Source organism: Arthrobotrys flagrans (genome assembly GCF_004000055.1).
Source record: "Arthrobotrys flagrans strain CBS H-5679 chromosome Unknown unitig_3, whole genome shotgun sequence".
Lineage (NCBI taxonomy): Eukaryota > Fungi > Ascomycota > Orbiliomycetes > Orbiliales > Orbiliaceae > Arthrobotrys > Arthrobotrys flagrans.
The window spans coordinates 1080826-1100681 of record NW_027137547.1 but is presented as its reverse complement, the minus strand read 5'-3'; the positions used below and the strand labels follow the sequence as shown (position 1 = coordinate 1100681).

At 46.3% G+C, this 19856-nt stretch overlaps 5 protein-coding genes across 5 annotated transcripts; 3 read left to right on the top strand and 2 right to left on the bottom strand.

The window, feature by feature from the left end:
- Positions 1–510: 510 nt before the first annotated feature.
- DFL_001693 (uncharacterized protein) lies at positions 511–2124 on the bottom strand (the record flags this gene model as incomplete). The annotated part of the gene is made up of 2 exons (XM_067630350.1): positions 511–2028; positions 2095–2124. 2 exons carry the CDS (start codon positions 2122–2124, stop codon positions 511–513), a joined length of 1548 nt encoding a protein of 515 aa, XP_067493002.1.
- A 951-nt stretch (positions 2125–3075) lies between these two features.
- DFL_001692 (uncharacterized protein) lies at positions 3076–4656 on the bottom strand (the record flags this gene model as incomplete). The annotated part of the gene is made up of 5 exons (XM_067630349.1): positions 3076–3212; positions 3270–3392; positions 3459–3506; positions 3592–4525; positions 4624–4656. The coding sequence occupies 5 exons, from the start codon at positions 4654–4656 to the stop codon at positions 3076–3078; spliced, it is 1275 nt and encodes a 424-aa protein (XP_067493001.1).
- Positions 4657–6647: 1991 nt separating this feature from the next.
- On the top strand, positions 6648–7691 carry DFL_001691 (uncharacterized protein; the record flags this gene model as incomplete). The annotated part of the gene is made up of 2 exons (XM_067630348.1): positions 6648–6732; positions 6832–7691. 2 exons carry the CDS (start codon positions 6648–6650, stop codon positions 7689–7691), a joined length of 945 nt encoding a protein of 314 aa, XP_067493000.1.
- Positions 7692–8929: 1238 nt separating this feature from the next.
- On the top strand, positions 8930–11490 carry DFL_001690 (uncharacterized protein; the record flags this gene model as incomplete). Its single annotated transcript, XM_067630347.1, has 5 exons — positions 8930–9243; positions 9342–9881; positions 9945–10097; positions 10159–11283; positions 11364–11490. The coding sequence occupies 5 exons, from the start codon at positions 8930–8932 to the stop codon at positions 11488–11490; spliced, it is 2259 nt and encodes a 752-aa protein (XP_067492999.1).
- A 529-nt stretch (positions 11491–12019) lies between these two features.
- On the top strand, positions 12020–15188 carry DFL_001689 (uncharacterized protein; the record flags this gene model as incomplete). The annotated part of the gene is made up of 7 exons (XM_067630345.1): positions 12020–12064; positions 12130–12323; positions 12387–12515; positions 12978–13983; positions 14046–14195; positions 14274–14790; positions 14854–15188. 7 exons carry the CDS (start codon positions 12020–12022, stop codon positions 15186–15188), a joined length of 2376 nt encoding a protein of 791 aa, XP_067492998.1.
- Positions 15189–19856: the final 4668 nt, after the last annotated feature.

The window sequence follows — 19856 nt, the reverse complement described above, 5'->3', positions numbered from 1 at the left end:
CTACGCATGATACTGTTTTTCGTTTCTACCCATTGTTCACCCTTTGATGCCCTAACAATCACGCCGAGCCACTATTTTTTCCCAGCGGAGTAAAATTATATCGTAAGAAATTCCAAGATGGCGTACACTTTCCTCCAGCCCTTCTTGTTCTGACGTTTCTGGATTGTCGTTTTTCCTCTACCTCATCATTTCCTATTGCTACCCACTCTTCTCAAACCAAAAATGCGGAATGCTCTTTTTTGTCTCTGTCGTATATGATTTTATCTCTTCGCGTGCATGGAGTTTGTTCGTTTTTTGAGAGAGTGCGACCCCGAACGGCCGCTTTTTTTCATTTTTCATTTACCTGATAACAAGAAGTAGATAGAAATGTGCTCATGCATGCTGACGTTCCAAAGTCAAGAAATCGTTATAAAAACCATATGCTCAACATGCAAACTGCAAAGTTCAAACGTAGCTAGACATGTAAACCAGTACAAGAATCCCTCCCAGATCTATATCAACAGTTCCCATCTAATGTCCCTTGAAGACCCTCAAAAAACTAGGAAACCTTGGAACTCCATCCTTCGTCAACTCGAAATAACGATAAGTAATAACCGTCCCGACCTTCGGCGGGTTCTTCCTCGTATTATCATCCAGTCCGGTGCCGACCTTAAACTTCTTGCCGGTCCCGTCCATCATCTCGCATTTCAATGCTCCGCATCGTCCTTCGTTTCTCCCCTTCCCTTCTTCGTGTCCGACAACCTTTGCCTCCGCATCATGGAAAGTCTTGACTTTCAAGCAAGTCTTCGACCGTTTCTGGACATATACGCTCTCCGGTTCCCTCAGCATCAGTCCTTCCCCACCTTGCTCCGTAATCTTTTCAAGCTCTTCCAAAACATGATCTTTATCCTCCACCTCCGTCTGTTCCACATATTTCACCCACTTGATCCTCCTCTCCGCTAGCAATTTCTTCAAATACTCCTGTCTCTGTTCAAACTTCTTATTCCCCATGCTAGGAACGTCGAAAACATGATACTCAACCCTGAACTTCCATCTATCCCCCGCATTGACGGTTTTCACGATACTAACGGTATCGATGAATTTCCCACGTCCGCAGGTGAGTTCTCCGTCGAGGGTTATGTCCTTTGGAAACTTTTTGGTGAACCATTCGGGCGCGTAGAACTTGTTACCTTCGCGGGAGAGGAAGGTCGTGCCGTTCCAGTATGCGCGCACGCCGTCGAGTTTTTCGGACATCCACCAGCCTGATGGGTCGATTCCTTTTTCTGGGTCCCATTTTTCGGCGAGGAGGAGTTGGGGTCGCATTTTGGAGTTTGGAGGTTGCGGGGGTTCGGCGTCTCCGTCTTCTTCCTCGTCTTCTTCTTCCTCATCCTCCCAGGGTTTATTCCTGGGCACCTGCCCGGTTATCGTTCTTTTCGCCTTTGCTTGTTCTTTAACCTTTGCGGCTTTCGCATCTTTTGCTGCTTGTGCGGCCCTTGCGGTGCGGACCTCTTTTCTGCTTGCTTTTTTCTTGCCCTTCGCCCTTGCGGCTCTGAGGAGGGCGTTTATCCTTTCCATCCTTCGTTCCATCATATCTTTTTCGATTGCCAATTGCTCCGTATCCATGTCGTCTAGATCCGAGAATGACATTTCCACATCTTCCTCCTCCCCCTCATCACTGCCAGAAGATGATGAAGAAGACGATGAAGAAGACGAAGATTCCGTCGATCCATCGTCCTCCTCTTCCTTCTTAACTCCCTTCCCCTTCACACCCCCCTTCTTACTCTTCTCATACCCACCTTTGACGACCAACGGCTTCTGCACCCCCGGATTCTTAGCTTCAACCCGTTCCCACTCGTACTTCTCCCCCATAGTGGCCTTTAAATGTTTACACGTCCGTGCATTGACGGGACCACCGTTGATACGCCATCCCGGACAGGTGCAGTAGAAGTGGTCGTAGGTCCGTTTTATGGTGTATTTCGAAGATGAGGTTTGAGAGTCGACGGTGTAGGTTTCGCCGTCGGCGAGGCGGAGGAGAGGTTTCACGCCGTTCTGTAGAATTAATTGATTAGCACGGATGGGCAAGTAGAATGGGGCGGTGGTATATTTATAACATACTATTTCGGAGAGTTCATCGGATTCTGACATTTTGGAAATATAATTTACGAGGGAAGATGGTTGTCGGATCGATTGAGGCTTTACAATACCGCAATTGATAGTACAGATCAATTGCGTCTATTATACTATATCACACCGAGAACGGACATCACGAATCGAAGACGAGAGGCCCTCTATTTATCCATTTCTCCAAGCTGAGATGAATGCTATGTTTATGAGTCGGCCGTCAAGCTTCGCGACGAACCGCAAGGCGGTCTTTTTCGCGACCTCGCATTCATCTTCCGTGTCGCGCGAGAAATGCGTAATCCCATGACTTCGTTCGAAATTAAGAAAAATGATGAGTCAAAAGGGTATGCGGACAGGCATCCCTGTTTGAATTTGCGTTTGACGATGGAGAATCTGAAGATGCAAGTCATCTTTTGAGGCTGATCCGGGGCAGGGATTCGGTGAGTCAAACGCGGAAAAGAAAATATGAGCTATGGAATATTGAGGAGCAAAATAGGGAATCCCTCACGTTAGTGAGATGTCGAGCCATCGAATCACCTTACTCGGGGGGTTTAGAATTACTGTCAAGGCCCTCGCTTTTGTCGCCGGTGTGGGCGGCCTGGGGATATTCTGGATCGAAGCCGGTGTATGTATTTCGACGCAAGTCCACAACGCATTTATCTTCTTTCTCATACAAAAAACAACATTTCCTGCCCGGAGAAGGGTCCTCAAGACTACCTCGAGCTCCTGCTACGACTTCGCGCCCCTGCTGAGATCTCTAAAATAATGTTCAGCGATTGGAATTTACGAGCGAGAGAAAGCATGAAGAAAACAAAAATACATTCATCCCAGCGAACACCTGTGTCTAACCATCCTTGCATACGATTCGACTCCACGAAATGATAATTGACCCTCTGTTCTTCAAAGTATCCCCTCAGCGTAATTTATGAACAATAAGTAATAATAAAAAAAGCCATTACGAAATTCATTCTGGGTCTACTGACCCGAAACGCCACCTTCCTCCCTTTCTACATCCATTCGTGTGGACGAGGAGCCCACAACGGCAGGGGAGGATTCCGAGGGTGGCTCGCCTTCCGCAACCGTTGGGTTTTCGGTAGCCTCTGTGGATTCGGCTGGGAGGAAAACATTAACTCGTGAACAATTTTTATAGGGTGCGAGAGTAGACTTACCGGGAGCGGCTTCGGTGCCCTCTTGAGCGCCGCCGCCGGAGGGCATACCCCCAAGCTTGGCCCTGATGTCACTCAAACGCTTCTTTTCGAAGCGCGGGCCGTTGAAGAGGAGGAGGTGCTTGCCTATATACCAGTAATATCATTGTTAGATAAAATATAAAATAGATTTTTTTTTATGGGAATACTTACACGTCCTGAGGTACGTGCAGCTCTTGTACTGTTTGCAATTGCACTCGACTGTACGATTTTTTTTTTTTTGTTAGAAAAGCCTCACGTTCGATAACATATATTTATAATCGATTGGAAATTAAGGGTCACTCACAGAGTGCGCTATTGTCCTTCGCCTCGATGCGCGTGATTTCGAAGGTTGCCACTTTGACCCTGAAACCCGGTGGGATGGTGACGTTTGGAACTTCCTCGGACGGTGAAGAGTTGTAGGTGATTCCAACGGGGGTTCGGTCCAAGTCTTCCGGGGTTTCGAAATCGGGGAGGTAGTGAACTTCTTCTTCGGCTTCGGGGGAGGTTGCGCGCGGGTTCTCCGTGGTAGTACGTTTACCCTTGTTGTTGGGTTGCTCAGTGGGTTCTCCTTCGGGCCCCTCTTCTTCGTCACTCTCTTCTGGCTCTTCTTCTGGCCCTTCCTCCTCTTCGTTGGGGTCTTCCGTTTCAAGCTCTGGAGATGGATCGGGCTTCTGCTTGCCCTTGCCCTTTCTTGGGACGGCAATCTTTCGCTTCTTCGCGACAGGAGGCTGGGATACAGATCCGGACTTTCTCTTCCTGCCTCGCTGAGCGGGAGCGGGGGTAGGAGCGGGATTTTGTGCCCTTTTCTTAGCAGGAGCGGGGACTACCTCTTCCCCACTTTCTTCCTCACTTTCTTCGGCAGGTTGTTCTCCATCTTCTTCTCCCTCCTCCTCCTCCTGTCCGGGCAACACCTGCGTCCTGCCCTTTCTGGGTTTTTTAATATTCTGTTTATTAGCAGAGACTGCCTTCTTCGCAGGTGCAGACTTCGGAGCTGCTGTCTTGGACTTTTTAGCAGGTGCACGTGCGAGTTTCTCTTCTGCTTCTGCTTTCTTCGCACCACGGCCGCGGCCGGTGCCGGCTCGAGGTTGGGCACCCTTTGCTGTAGTGGAATTGGTAGCTGCGGGTTTGGCCTTTGCTTTGCTACCCGAAGCGGCGGTGGCTTTCGTGGTTTCTGCGACTACTGCCGCTGCCGCCGCCGCCGCCGCCTTTGCTTGCTCTGCTCGTTTCTCCTTTCTGTTCTACGCAATTTTGTTAGCAATGTAGTTATATATAACTTCCCAATCCTCCAGATCTCGAGAGGTATTTTTAGAGAAAGATTTGAGGGGAGGGGGCATACTTCGTTCCTTTTGGACCGTCTCGTTGGTTCCATGTTTGCTTGAGCCGCATGTAGATATTAATATGGTGCGGCGAAGCTGATGTTTTGAAGAAGAAGAATTGGCTTACAAGGTGCTCCGGTAGGAGCTGCAACTGCTTGTTTTGGACCCATCGTTCTTGGTTTTGATGTCGTCGTGAATATATAGATGTTAGGAAGGTGGGTGGTTAATGATCGAGGTGTGATTGTTAGATGAAAGGCTGCTCGCGTTCTCCTGGACGGCAAAAGAGAAGGAGGAAAGAATTAAGGGGATGGTGGGTTTGGTTATAACTACGCAGTATTTGCGGTATGGGCAAAAGGCTGAGAAGCAGGATATCGATCCGGAGGGGTGGAGAGAGGATGCGCGGATGATAGGTTATAAGGTGAGCTATAGCTGCTCCGCGAGCTTTGTGAAATCACTTTCGACACCCAAAAATTAAAAAATTCAACTGCGGTGGGTTCATTCAAAGAAAGTAAAAGGAAAGAAAGAAAATACAGTCCAATCCACATTTACTAACATCGAGTACTATGAAATATATTATCTCAAGCAGCACGCTCGATTTAATATAGAGGAGTACTTTCTATCGAACCAGCAAAAAGGTTTAAAGACGGGTGGAATTCCCAACGAAAGAAAATGTTAGAAGGAAATATAGCATTGCGGCATAAAAGAAATACAAGAAGAAGGCCGTGTTTGTTACAATGCTTGATCCCGATGGGCAACCGCTGGGATTGAGCCTTCTGGGGGCCGGCCGGGGAAGTGTCGGAATAGGTTGCACAAGGCTGCAGCTTCTTTTGGAAGTGCATGCACGCATATCTAGTGGCCCGCCGGCCAGTTTGTAAAGAGACTAGCCTTTTTTTTCTTCGAAAGCCAACAGGATAATCAGACAATCGAAATATATATATATATATATATATTTTAAAAAAAAAAAAAAAAAATTGTCTTGCAAGTGATCTAGCGAGGTCGTGATCTTCCAGTCTCAGCATAAAAAAACCATCACAACATCTCCCAAAATCCACGAAACCAGCCCCGTATTCATCAATTCCACGTCAACTAACTTTATTTTAGCATCATTGGAATGCCCGTGAGCTAGCGCATCTTTCTAGACATATTTTAGCGACTCCGCAGATGGTGAAAAAACCGTTTTATGATGCAAAATTTTCACATCGGTGTTGCATTTTTGTAGCGATTGTGTTGTTTCCTTTGTGTACCCAAAATCTAGAGATACCTGCTAGGGCTCGATCTGACAGTTTTATAACCAGGATTGATACAAAAGTAAACCTGGGGTCTCAAGTTCTCTACCTATTGTGAACTCTCCATCTGCAAGTTCATGCAAGTGCACGTTCATCCCGGGAAGTTGGTCTGAGGTGGATCAAACAAACAGGGCTGCGGCAAGATCCGTGACACTGGCGCACGGCTGGAGAACAAAGAAACCCTGGTTTTCGTACAGGAGTCGCAAGGCCTGCAAGGCCCTAAAAAAGCCTTTTATTTGTTTGGGTCCGGGGAAAGCTATGGAGTGCCATTAACACTGAGTACTAACATATTAGTATTGTGTTTTCTTCCTTTTTTTTGTCTACCGAAGGGTATCGACATTTCGTCGAGCTTTCGATTGGTTACAGACGCGACTCGATCACACAATGATGAATGCAAGTGGAACATAGCCTCGATCGCAGGCGGGCAAGTAGGTGTAGATACTAATATACGTATACGTATACGAGTGCTCGAAATCAAATATCTTATAGAAACCTAGGGTTTCTTGTTCGTCAAAGCCTCTAGCCTCCAGCGTGGTGTTAAACCGTTCAAAGAGTCCCAAGAATCAACCTTGCTCGAGAGACTAAATCGAAGCAACTAGCACGGCTTTTAAATATCCTGCATACATCGGGCAATTGTAATATCGTTTTAGCAATTTAGGCATAACCCCGGAATATTTGTTTTACTAGATGTAAATCTCAAATGCCAGACCTAGGTTTGAGATCCAGTTTTCGCCCATAACATAACACAGATATTAAAGATGGCCACTACCCCAATCCAGCTTGGGAATAAGTGGGATGGGAATTTAGTTAATAGGCCGACTCTAGAGAATAAGGGTGCCAGCGGTAAGCCCATAAACTACACTATTCTATCCTTAAGCCCTCAACTTCGATATCCCATGCATGATCGTATGAATTAATAAATTACCCCAATTAAACCTTTAGAGAAGAAAACCCTTGCACCTGGAACAAAGGAAACTCCTACAGATCTAGCTCCAGGACTCCGACCAAGACCGCATCCCGCAGTCCCCATGATGCACGGAGACTTCAAGGGGATGCCCCCTCCACCCCCACCTCCCGGCGGGGCTCCGATACTAAAAGTCGAACGTGAAGCATTCAAACTTCCTCCGAGAACCCCTAAGAATCCTAATGCCCCAGCGAAACTTCCAGCGAAGTTAAAGATAACCCCACAGGTTGCCATGCTAGACGAACTTAAGGACTGTTTGGGAAAGAAGGCACTTAAAAAATGTTTCGAGGAGCCTAAACGAGAACCGCCTCGAAAGTCACCTACTCTTATGGATGAAGTGAAGGCAGAGATACCAGGTAAAATTGCAAAGTTGAAGCCGATTGGGAATGCTGGTAATGTCGGCCGGATGAAGGAAGATATAGAGAAGGCTAAAGCTAGAGAAGATGAACATAAAAGGGCGAGCCCCGCGATACTTGGTCCACCTAAGGAGCCCATGAAGCCGAAAGAGCCCATAAAGCCAAAAGGGCCTGCAAAATGGAAGAAGCCTACAATCCAATCACCGAAGAGAGTAGACTCGGATAAAGTGGAACTAACTTCAAGGCCGCCGGGTCGACCTGAAGCGGTGGCTAAAATCGAACTAGCCACAGAACCTCAAACTACAGTGGAAACAAGACCAGTGACGGCAGAAACTAGCTTAGAAGAACCGCCAGACCCATACATCCTATGGCCAATCCAGGCTTTTGGGATTTCATTAATCCTTTTAGGTCTTCTCAAGGTTGAAATTTATCTTTGGGTGATATCCTGGAACGCACAAATTTGGAATCAACTTTACGTATAAGGGCCGCTGATAAGCTGAATGTAACAATGTGTCATCACTTGGTAATAATTTCGCGGTTTAGCCTGTAAGCATGGAGACTCGCGAGGTAAGGCTATATAACTATAACCTATCAAAACAAGACAGCGGAACGTTTTTCGGAACATAATATCGGATTCACAACTAATCAGCTGTCGGATTCCGAGTGTCGATGACAGCTGTAGAGACGGGTCCTACTCAATTGTCACTTTTATATTTAACGCAAAAGCGGGCCATGACATCGAGCTGCCAGGTGGTTCATACCGAAACCCTGGTTTGAATTATACTTTGTCATGTGGTATATTTATGCGAATGTTCCAAGCGGATACGGCGACAGGAAGTGTGCTGGTTATGCTGTTAGCGACTCTGATTCGTTGTCTTCGAGGGCCCCACTCGAGCTTCCACATTTAAGCGAAATAGCTGATTTACCAGCTCCGCCATATTGTATATACACAGCAGGCTATACTTCAAGAAGGGCTGTGCTCAAAAAATCTTCAATATTTCTTTGATAAGTTATTGGGTGCGTAAGTGTTTGTTCGCGTCTCTCGTAAGCTGATCTGAATTCGACCAGCCTATACGTCGGTAGAAAAAAGGATGCATGCATGGAACCATTTCATGGGCGCCGCTTGGGCCCCCTGTATTTCAGAATTTCGGAGCCGACTTACCCGCATGTGAACCATCGCGTCGTATCATCGTATGAATTATTAACGTAAAGTGGTGTGACGATCGCATCGATGGGTGGAACTCTATGTATATGGTGGAGGTTGGAGATTCCGACACACCGACCCAGGTCGATTTTGCAAGCTTCAGCTAAGTTTGAAATTTCAAACGATATTCCCTAGCAGCTGGATGGAATTGAAAATCACCACTAGCGACTTCAAACGTAACGTCCACATCCAATGTCGGCGAGGGGACCTGGAATTTGGTCCCCAGTATTAATTGTGCCGTGGCATTCTTTGGCGGCATGGGCATTGAATTTCATGTGCAAGGGCGCAGTCTCGCTCCAACCTGCAAGGATAGGGGTCCATTGGTAATTCACAGGGCCCCGCAAAATATATGATCCCACTCCGCTGCGAGGAAGTTGGGAAAGATCAGCTATATATTTCCCTTAGCCCCCGCCTTTGGGTTTCGTTAGTTTTAATCGATAGCTTTCAAACCCAAATCAAAGCCCTCTAAAAGTTTAAAAAGTCGCAAGAGCTTGTAGTACAAAATAAAAGAAAAACATGGCAAGCGAAACACCAATATATCGGTTTAAACGTCCTTCAGACAAATGCGTGTTCGATGATGCGCAATGGAATATGTTGGCGCATATATTCGAGACCTTCGTCGCGGGATTAACCCCCGAAGAGACTGAAGATCTCAAAAAAGATTATTATAAGCACATCAAAAACCCGGCCGATGAAAAGCTCTTAGAGACATATGCTCAAGAGTCAGCGTTAGATCTCCCCGAATTCTTGGAAGATGTTGACTGCGTATTTCAGAACCATGTCCCTGCCGACAAGGTCGCAGAGATCAAGACCGTGTTGAATATCCTAGAGTATGTCCAGCCCCTCGAGGTCCACGGTCAGCGGGATATACCGATGCCATTTGTCCATGTTGGTGGAAGACTTTCCTAACTGTAGTGGCCATTTGTAGCACACGGCTTGGTGCTCTTGCCTTCACGGGATCGACAATCCCGTTATACCAGAAATCGAGACAAGAAAGAGAGGAGATCATTTCTGGCTGGTCAACAGCTAGGATGGCTGCCCTGCGAAAGGTGTTCAAGGCATTTGCGACAATCGCTCGGCTATTTTGGGCTCGATCCAGTGCTTCCTGGCATGCAGCGGCTGGGTTTCCAGGTTACCCATTCTCGAAGGAAGGGGAAGAGGAGTTGAAGATTACAATGGAAGCTGCGGCGACGGCCGAAGCTAACCCAGAGTTTGTCTTCGAGGATCTAAGCCAAAGGGCGGCTGGGGATGGCGGGACCATCCAGTTGTCAACCTCCATATTGATTATTGGATCTGGATGTGGTGGCGGCGTAGTAGCTGGCCACCTTGCCAAAGCAATTCCACATCACCAGTTGATGGTAGTTGAGAAGGGCTTTTGGTACCCAAAACATAAGGCACCTGCGAACGAAAGAGATGGCCTGAAGAAGCTTTACGAAGAAGGCGGTACCCTGCAAAGTAACGATGGAAGGTATTGACATTCGAGTTAACCGAACTCAGTTATAATCTAGATTTGTGGCTGACCCTTTATTAGTTTAGCAGTCTTCGCTGGTAGTACCTGGGGAGGTGGGTCGACAATTAACTGGGGCGTTTCCTGGCAGTTACCGGCTCGAACAAGAAGGGAATGGAATAAGAAGTACGGGCTTCCGTTCGTGGAGTCCCCCGAGTTTCAGGATTGCCTCGACTAGTATGTGAACTCTTACTGGAAAAAGGTCAGCTTGGTACCATGCTAACAAATATAACCGTAGTGTCTCAAATGTCGGGAAGGTTCAAACTTGGAAGGAAAATGAACATAATCCTTCCAATGCAACAATTGTCAACGGTAGCCACCGGCTAGGAGAATCATATCTCACCGTTCCACAAAATATTGAGGGCGATGCAGATGCCCACAATAAGATTTGTGGTGCATTTTGTGCCATATCATGTAAAGGCTCTGGCGCGGCCAATGTCGCGGACCGCGGGGGTAAAGTGGCTGTCACCAAGTCTTATCTTGCAGATGCCCGGGAACAGGGCGCCAGATTTCTGCAGGGGTTTGATGTCACTAGGCTGGTATTTGATAAGAAGGGCAATGTGACTGGTGCTGAAGGTTTGTGGAGGGCTGACCCAAGTGAACCGGCAGGGACCGGAAAGAAGGTCTTCATCAGCGCAAAGAAGGTCGTCGTCAGCGGTGGCACCCTGAACACCCCGGTGATTCTGCAAAAGAGTGGGTTACGCAACTGGTGGATTGGGAGAAATCTCCATCTTCACCCTGTCATTTTCTGCTTGGCCGAATGGAAGGAAGAGACTCGGCCTTGGGAGGGCTCCATCATTAGTGTCGCTAATATCGAGCATACAAATCTTGACAACGATGGACATGGCGCCGTCATTGAGGGCATGCTTATGTTGCCGGGACTTGGAACTGCAATCCTGCCTTGGAAGAACTCCCTTGATTTTAAGAAGCGAATGCTTCGATACAATCATCTCACTAACCAAGTCATAATTTGCCGTGATCGAGATTCCGGGCGGATAATCCTGGACCCCAAATCTGGAAAAGGGAGAGTGGAATACACCGTTTCAGAATTCGATAAGACCCATTTGATGGAGTCGTTTGTTGCGGCGATGAAGATCAACCATGTAGCGGGTGCGCAAAAAATATATACACCAGTTGTCGGCGGGCCGATATACGAGAGACTCGATGACAAGGATGCAGACCAGAAGGCTTTCGATGAAGTTGTTGCGAAATTAAGAAAGATTGGACTTACTAATGATAACACCTCTTACGGAAGCGCCCACCAGATGGGGACTTGCCGCATGGGACCTACGCCACGGATGGGTGCCTGTAATGATAGGGGCAAAGTATGGGAAAGGAACGGTCTTTATGTTGCCGATGCTAGGTTAGTTGTTATCCTTCCCTTTTGTCAATGGAATATCTATATACCGGATATGCTAGTTAACCACTATCTCAATGAACTAGTTTGATGCCTGCTAGTTCAGGAGTAAACCCTATGATTACAACCCAAGGTTTGGCGGAGTGGGTAGCTCGTGGTATTGTGATTGATATCCTGAAGGAGGAAGGGTCTGACACAAAATCGAAGCTTTAGAAACCCTTTGTAGCAGTATAAGCTGATCTTAGCGGTGGCGATTGCAAGGCCTTGCATCTTATTCTTGATCTAGGTAATAATATCATTCGGATGCTGTATTTCCTAGGTTAGAGACTACAGTACTCTCTCAATAACAATTAGTTAGTATCTAGAGGCAGTGGTTATCTCGTAAACCAAATACTACTGCGAAGGCAGTGGGTAGCCACATTAGACTATAGGTTAAAACTTAGGGAACATCTAAGGCAGCTGCGTCTTGAGAGGCTGATAGATACCGGGCCAACACAAGAAGTACAGAGACCGCCGAAGTGTTAGATCCTGGCGTGAAAATGTGTTGTCGGCGTTGGGAATGTCTCGCGTATTCCTGCCAATGTCCAGCACTCTACTTCCCGATCGCCACGAACCATCACACCAAGTCGCACGACTCTCAACCATCGATGCCTCGACGATCCAGCCCCGGCATAGCTGTATAGCTCATACTTTGAACCTCCCGCTCAGATATTCAAACACGGTCCTCATATCCCCCGACACGATGGCGAACAAACGTAAGGCGGACGCGTCGGTCGACGAGGTGCTTGTAAGTTCAAGGTGTCACGCCTGGGTATCCTTAACCAGCTCTAACGCGGTGCTTCTAATATCTAGGACCCGAGCGATATGCTCTCGTTCATATGTCTCGGAGGAGGCAGCGAGGTCGGCCGATCCTGCCATATTGTCCAGTACAAGGGAAAGACGGTGATGTTGGACGCTGGTGTGCATCCAGCATACGAAGGAATCTCCAGTTTGCCATTCTATGACGATTTCGATCTTAGTACAGTCGATATCTTGCTCATATCCCAGTACGTATCAGCGGCGCGATTCTGATGATAATATAGAGACCAAGCTAATGAATGTATCCTCAGTTTCCATCTGGATCATGCTGGTTCCCTCCCATATGTCCTTACGAAAACGAACTTCCGGGGCAGAGTGTTTATGACCCATCCAACAAAGGCGATATACAAGTGGTTGATGAGTGACAGTGTTCGTGTTAGGTATGTTCATATAAATCTCCCGTTTTCCTCGTGTATAAAGCGATCCTTTGGAGGTTCCGGTCAGATATTCCGACGTTTATTATTGCTCTTTACTGTTTCTTTTTGCTATCACGATCAAGAGATGCCCATGTACTGGAACTCTTGCTTTCATCCAATCCTACCCTATTACCTAGCGAACTAGTTCGTTCTTTAGCGTTGAAGAAGGCTCTCTGGAGGTCCAGTCCTTGTTTCTTTTGCCGTCACAATCCTCGTTTTACACACCTCTCGCCCGTTTAATATCACGCCTCCAACCCCAGAGAGTGTATCTTAGTAGTATCAGCCAAAGAATACAATTATTCCAACCCAAATATGTCCTATGAATCTTCCCGTACATGTACGTTATAGCATATGGAACTGGACCAGCCAACCTGCCATAAAGAAGTATTATTCCCCTGATTCCATATCTGACGATGCACGATGTAGTAACACGACATCAGAGCAAACGACCCAGCTGTTTTCCGAAACCGATCATCTTTCCTCGTTCTCTCAAATATCAGCAATCGATTATTACCAAACACTGCATCACTCTTCGATTGCGATTACGCCATACCCCGCTGGCCATGTTCTTGGTGCGGCGATGTTTCTTATCGAAATCGCGGGTCTCAAGATTTTATTCACAGGGGACTACTCTCGTGAGGATGATAGACATCTCGTTTCCGCGAGTTTGCCCAAGCACATCAAACCTGATATTCTCATCACGGAGAGTACGTATGGCACAGCTTCACACATGCCGCGACCGGAGAAGGAGGCGCGGTTTATATCACTAGTCACAAGTATTCTAGATCGTGGTGGTAGAGTGCTAATGCCGGTGTTCGCGTTGGGACGGGCGCAAGAACTTCTTCTGATATTGGAGGAATACTGGGAAGCCCATGAAAGATATCGGCAGTACCCGATATATTATGCATCATCATTGGCGAGACGATGTATGTCCGTGTACCAGACATATATCCATGCCATGAATGACAACATCAAAGCACTTTTCCGAAGCAAAATGGCTGCAATTGGCGAAGCTGCTGGGAAGGATGGTCAAGTAATTGGTGGCACGAATCCGTTTGAAATGAGATGGGTTAGGTCACTGAAATCGCTAGATCGATTCGATGATGTTGGTGGATGTGTCATGCTGGCTGCTCCTGGTATGATGCAAAACGGCGTTTCTAGAGAGTTACTAGAAAGATGGTGCCCAGACCCGAAGAATGGTGTCATATTGACGGGTTACTCTGTCGAGGGGACTTTGGCCAAGAGCATCTTGAATGAGCCGACGGAGATTCAAGCGTTTAAGAAAGAACATACAAGTCGGAGAAGCGGCAGAGAGGAAGCTGATCGGGTTATGATCCCGAGACGGTGTAGCATTGATGAGCTGAGCTTTGCTGCACATGTCGACTATGGTCAAAACAGCTCATTCATTGAAGAAGTTGGTGCGAAGGTCATTGTGAGTGATGATTATGGTCCCTAAATTTATACTTATTTGCGGCGGAAGGCTAATCGATATAGATCTTGGTACACGGAGAAACAAACGCTATGGGCAGGTTGAAGAGCGCACTGCTGAGTAAATATCACGACAGAAAGGACAAACCAAGAATCTACAATCCAAAGAATTGTGAGGAACTTAATATACCGTTTAAGGGAGAGAAAATTGCGAACGTGAGTCTGCCTCATCTCGGCCCCGCAATAGCAACGCTGTTACTACTCCTCTACACAAGTTAACAAGGACAAAATCAGGTCGTGGGCAAGCTCGCAAAACACCCCCCTCATCCATCAAAAGACATCGACAAATTATTGGTCAAGGCTGCCCAAGAACAGATATTTGCTGGCGTCCTCGTCCAGAACGACTTCAAACTGTCATTGATGTCACCTGATGATCTACGAGAATACGCGGGTCTTACTACAACAACAGTGATGTGCAAGCAACGAGTTCCACTGAGCACTGCAGGCGCTGGCCTCGTCCGATGGAGTTTGGAGAGCATGTTTGGAGGAATTGTCACGGTTAAGAAGGAAAGGACAAACGGATATATCGAGGACGAAGATGAAGGTTCGAAAGAGACAAACGGAGGACCAAAGGATACAAAAGACCAAGCCTCGCGGGAGGAAACCTTCAGGGTAATGGACTGTGTCACGGTAGCTTGCCGCTCCAGATACGTTGAACTAGAATGGGAAGGGAACATCCACAACGATGGCATTGCGGACGCTATATTGGCAATTCTTCTAAGCATTGAGAGTGCACCAGCGAGTGTCAAATGTAAGTTCCGTCAAATTATTAATTATTTCAGCCGGTGGAACCGAGAGCTAACTACGACATTAGATTCTACAAAACCGCATAGTCATAACCACGACGTCCCCTCCGACCACGCCAATATCAGTTTGTCGACTCGCCTTGATCGGATCCTTTGGTTCTTGGAGGCACAATTCGGAGACGGAGTTCAACCTATCGAACCCGAGGGAGACGAAATTGACATTGCGAAGGGCAAGGTCAACCTCAAACTACGAATTCAAGTCGACGAGCACCAAGCCATCGTTCGGTTCGACCCTCTGGAAGTCGAATGCAAGTTTGAGGCCCTCCGACAAAGGATTATGGCTGTCCTTGAGAGAGCAATCGATACAGTCGCACCATTTGTAGACCTTCCGGTTGGACAGTAGCATACCCATGTTGAGATGTATAATGTCTGCATATAAGTCGCATGTTGTCACGAGGCATCTCTTCGCCCGCAGGCCCAGAACAGCCCGGCTGGAATATCTCGCTTTGCCAGTCGTTAATTCTAATTATCTTTGAGCGTGTACGATAGACGGGGACAGAGAAGGAATTGGAGCGACTTCACAGCTATGAGAAAGATATTCACTGACCACTTAGATTAATTGTGAAACCCTGTTAACTGTGTAACACGAGACACTCGCTGCATATTTGCCAGTTCGGGCATGCGGTCGTACTACCTCAAATCGACCAGCCATCGTTGTAACCCCGTACCTTGAAAACCAACAGTATGTTTCAGGATTTAGAATCTTGCGTCGTAACTGGAATATGCTTTTGCCTTCGATTACGCCCAGTATTTCAATGGAAGCGTCATTCGATTTTATTATATGGTTTCCCGTGTAAAATAGACTTCCTCTGTATAGAACACCGAAATTTCGTCAAGAAGTTTCGTATTGTCATTTCGATTATGGCAAAAAAAAAAAACTGCACTTTTCCGCAATATTCAACTGTATATTGAGATGTAGCTAAGACTGCCTTGCCCTGTTGTTGTCTAACTGCTGTCAGTTATCATTTCGAATTCCATTGATTGGGCCTCCAACTATGATCGGGTAATCGAGGCTTCTCATTGGAAGTAGCTATTCGATTTCAACATCTAATTGGAGCTTCACCGAGCTGTATACGCATGAGCATCGCATACGGGGAATATTCGATTCTTAAGTACTCATAGAAAAAAAAACGAATTGCTAATTCGATCGGTCAAAATGTGGCTTAGGATCTTGAGATGTGCACCATTCGATCACAGGAACCAACATATAGCTGAATACGATGTATGTAGACTAAAGCACCCACATAACATAAAAACTTTAACTCCGCGATTGCCGGCATGGGAAGTCCAAGCCAGTTACAGCGCTCTCTACAGCCTCGATTCTAGCGGCTTTGCAGGGAAATTTTCCAAGACGGAGAAGCTCATGTTGACGATTCATAGATCAGGTTTGTTCCCAACTTGAAGATGCATTGCAAATATATGCACTTAGTATGCGGCCCCTAGTTTTCGGGAAGAAGCGGGGGAAAGGGACGAATCACGACAGAGGAGTAACACATGGAGGTAACGCTTCTAACCTCGTGAGACCTTACCCGCCATCTCCGAGCTACGAGATCCGTCAGCCGTCGTAACTTCTAGTACATAGGCTTGATTTAGCGGTACCGCAATCGATTTCGGGCAAAGTTGGTGATCATTCGATTGAACACGATTATGTGTAACAGCTTTACCGCTGGAACAACTAGCTCATGTCATCGAAGAAACCTGTCAACCATGCACTCGATGGTTTGCCTCCAGTTCTGGCTTGGTATTTCAAATATATGGACGTTTTCATGCACCCGCGTGTTCAGAGTGGAGAGGGCCGAGGCGCAAGATGATTGTTATCAGTTTTAAATTTTGATTCAGATAAAATAAAGGAAACCAACTTTAGCTTCGAACTCCGTATGTTAGGGTCCTCGAAATCGAGTCTAACATCTATGGAATAGGAGGTCGCTGAGACATAACTTTAATTATGGCAGGGAAATAATATCTTTTGTGCTTCAGCGCTTAAGAAACTTTTGACTTTAGCTTTGTCTTATTCGCAGCGAAATTTGTATACTTTCCACAGATCCGGGTTCCGCATACAAATCATGCACTTCAGGAAAGTTATATTTGTTTGTAATACCATATCTGAGCTATTAGGAATTCGGACTTCGTGTGTGGGCGGATGTTGAGTGTCCGAGCCCCGAGAACGCTAGAGACCTTGCTCGAATAGCTAGCTTGTGAATGGTATCCGAATGATTCCTTCCACCAAGTAAGTACGCGCATCCTATGTATCTCCAGTAAACTGGTTGCATATATAACTTGCAATTGGTGAATATATGCAATGTGCATTGGCGAAATGTTGAAATGTCAGTAGCTGAGAATGTTCCTTAAGTAACTGCTGCTACTGTTGATATAGGTTTTTATATGGAAAGTACAATTATTTCTCACGATTGAGATTTTCCTGCATATTGTATACGGCACGGTCTCACAAATGGTGGGTTATATCCTGGAATAGATGCTGGTATATGGTACTAAAGCTAGCGAGACTAGGATAGATCGTAGGCCCTCTTACGTACATGAGTATAAACACACAGCTCAAGTGAGCATGTTTTTCCTATTTACATTTTGGAGTCGACATTCAAACTTTCTGATCGAAACTCTCGATTCAAAAGATAGCGCCACGTTGTAGGACTCGAAACAAACTAGCGGGTATGTACGTGCAAATCTTAGACACTTGGACTTAGAAACCGAAAGGCGATATCTCGAGATAGGAACGCTAAATTAGAACCAGAACATACATACATGTAACCTGGAATGTCTCAGATCCACCCAGTAATTATGAGGAAAGAGCGGTAGATTGCAGGGAACAGTGGTCTGGACCAAGTGGCCGGGGTCCATCGGATCGGTGCGCCACTTCGTTTATGTTAACCCTGTCAAACGATAATACGAGCGGCAATGTTTGACATCTCTTTGGGCTCAAGCTGCGCAATGACAGTTGATAAGCTCCTTGGCATAAAAGCCACTTCATCGGCATCGATATCCCGGCATGTTCTAAGTAACGGAAACCATTGGTGTAGCATCTATAGTGTCTCAGCTCAAAACGAAGTTCGAATTTAATAGATGTGTAAGATTTCTCTCAAAGATAGAATATAGTAGGACCCCGGCTATCTCGTGTTTACCAACTTAGCGAATGAAATGATGTGTATATGACCAAAACATTCAAACCAGAGAGATCTGTGGAACGTGCATGGACTCTATGCAACCTAGTTTGCTGTAACGGAAGAAAAGAAAGAAAAAAGTAAAGATATCTAAGGTATGTAACGTCATTTTTATGGCGTCCGCCAATATGTCTCACAAGCAGCCAAGCACCAAAATATTACCAGACTTTTGAACTACATGTACCTTTACCATATGAGCCACAGAAGCAGTGGCCACCGGTGGTACCGAGCATTGCCATGATATGAGGATCTATATTCCGTGGAATGGACAGATATCTGCTCTCAAGTTAACACAATTGTACAAGAATCTCAAATTTGGTGGATATCGAAGTTTACGCATTTGCATTGTCAGAGGCAGTGGCGTCTCGGATTCCAGGGCGGGTCTGCAATCCGGAGGTATGCAGAATGTCGATGGATTACTTAATCTTGATTGAGCTTGCTTCTTTCTAGACCTCGATCTAGATATGAGGCGGGGATAAAGGTATGAGATTCAAGAAAGAAAAGAAAACAATACCAAATGTCAAAAACCGTGTACACAAAAGTTTGTATTACCTTCATCGTAATCGTTGTCAAAGCATTGGTTCGTCCGACATGCAGCTCCAAAATGTATGTATCGTACATGTTAAAGATTCAAAGCCCTTGTATATTATGTTGCTAGGTCTTTACTCCTGTTGGTATCTCTTCTTAGCAATGGATGAACGAGGAGGGAATTATATCGTACTAATTAATGAACCAAATAGGAAACGATGAAACTAGTCGAGTATTTATCGATGTACAAAACTAGAGATTGGATATTCCAAACTCCATGCCTCCCCTTACACTATGCAAGAAACAGACTAACAAGGGCGGCACAGATTTGAATCTGGGGAAAGCACGGGCACCTGGTGGGTATCAAAACAAGCTAAAAAGGAACGCAACGACTAGCGTTCCGCTACCCGTCCAAGGGTTGATTTTTTGCATCATAATACTATTGTCGTGGGGTCAGTAGGCAGCTACAGGTAGTTGAACGATGGAATGTTACTGAGAGTCATATGGAATTAATAATTTCACTTCCTTGCATATGTTCGCCACAGTGGCTAGGCAGGATGGCTTTGCCACGATAATAGAAAGGTATTGCTGGGGCGGGTATTGAAGAATTACCCCGGCCTCGGCCAAATGGAGCTTCCCAAGGCTCATGTCTCCCTGGATTCTACTACCTCAATGGGAACGCCTTGCAGCAGATCGACATGACCGATCATGCCGCAAGCCAAAACTTTCCTCGTAAAACTTTATAGTCTTCTATTCACATGCGTCTCGAAATGAGAGCCGATTGTTGCGTAAAGCAAGGCCTCGAACATACGGACCGCATCGTGCACGCGTGAAAAGTCTTATCACAATTCAAAGAACAACGAGGATCACATCACTCGATGAGCTTTCACAGGATCCCAATGGAAGGTACAAGCTTAAAAAAAATAACTGCTAGGGTCAGCTCTAGGATTGTGACCAATTATCTTCTTGGCAACGGCCCCACTATTTCGAAGTGACTCCTTGCGCCTGCCAGATTACGGCCATAACGGAAAAGATGGGGCATGGGACGTACGCAATTAGGTATATTCCTGTCTCTTAATGTTGTGCATGTACCTGGTTTGATTTCAGCTTCTTCGAGGTTGTGTGATAGTTTTTCGTGCATACGCACCGTCCATCAGCATCGTTTACCATCAAGACCATGCACTGCGAGTCTTAGAAAGCGGGTAGTATTCAATGCGAAAGATTGATCGATGTCCGATTATCGATGATCAAGAATTTTCCGAAAGCCGATAGGAGGGATATCACATAGAGCCCTTACTAGTCGGAGG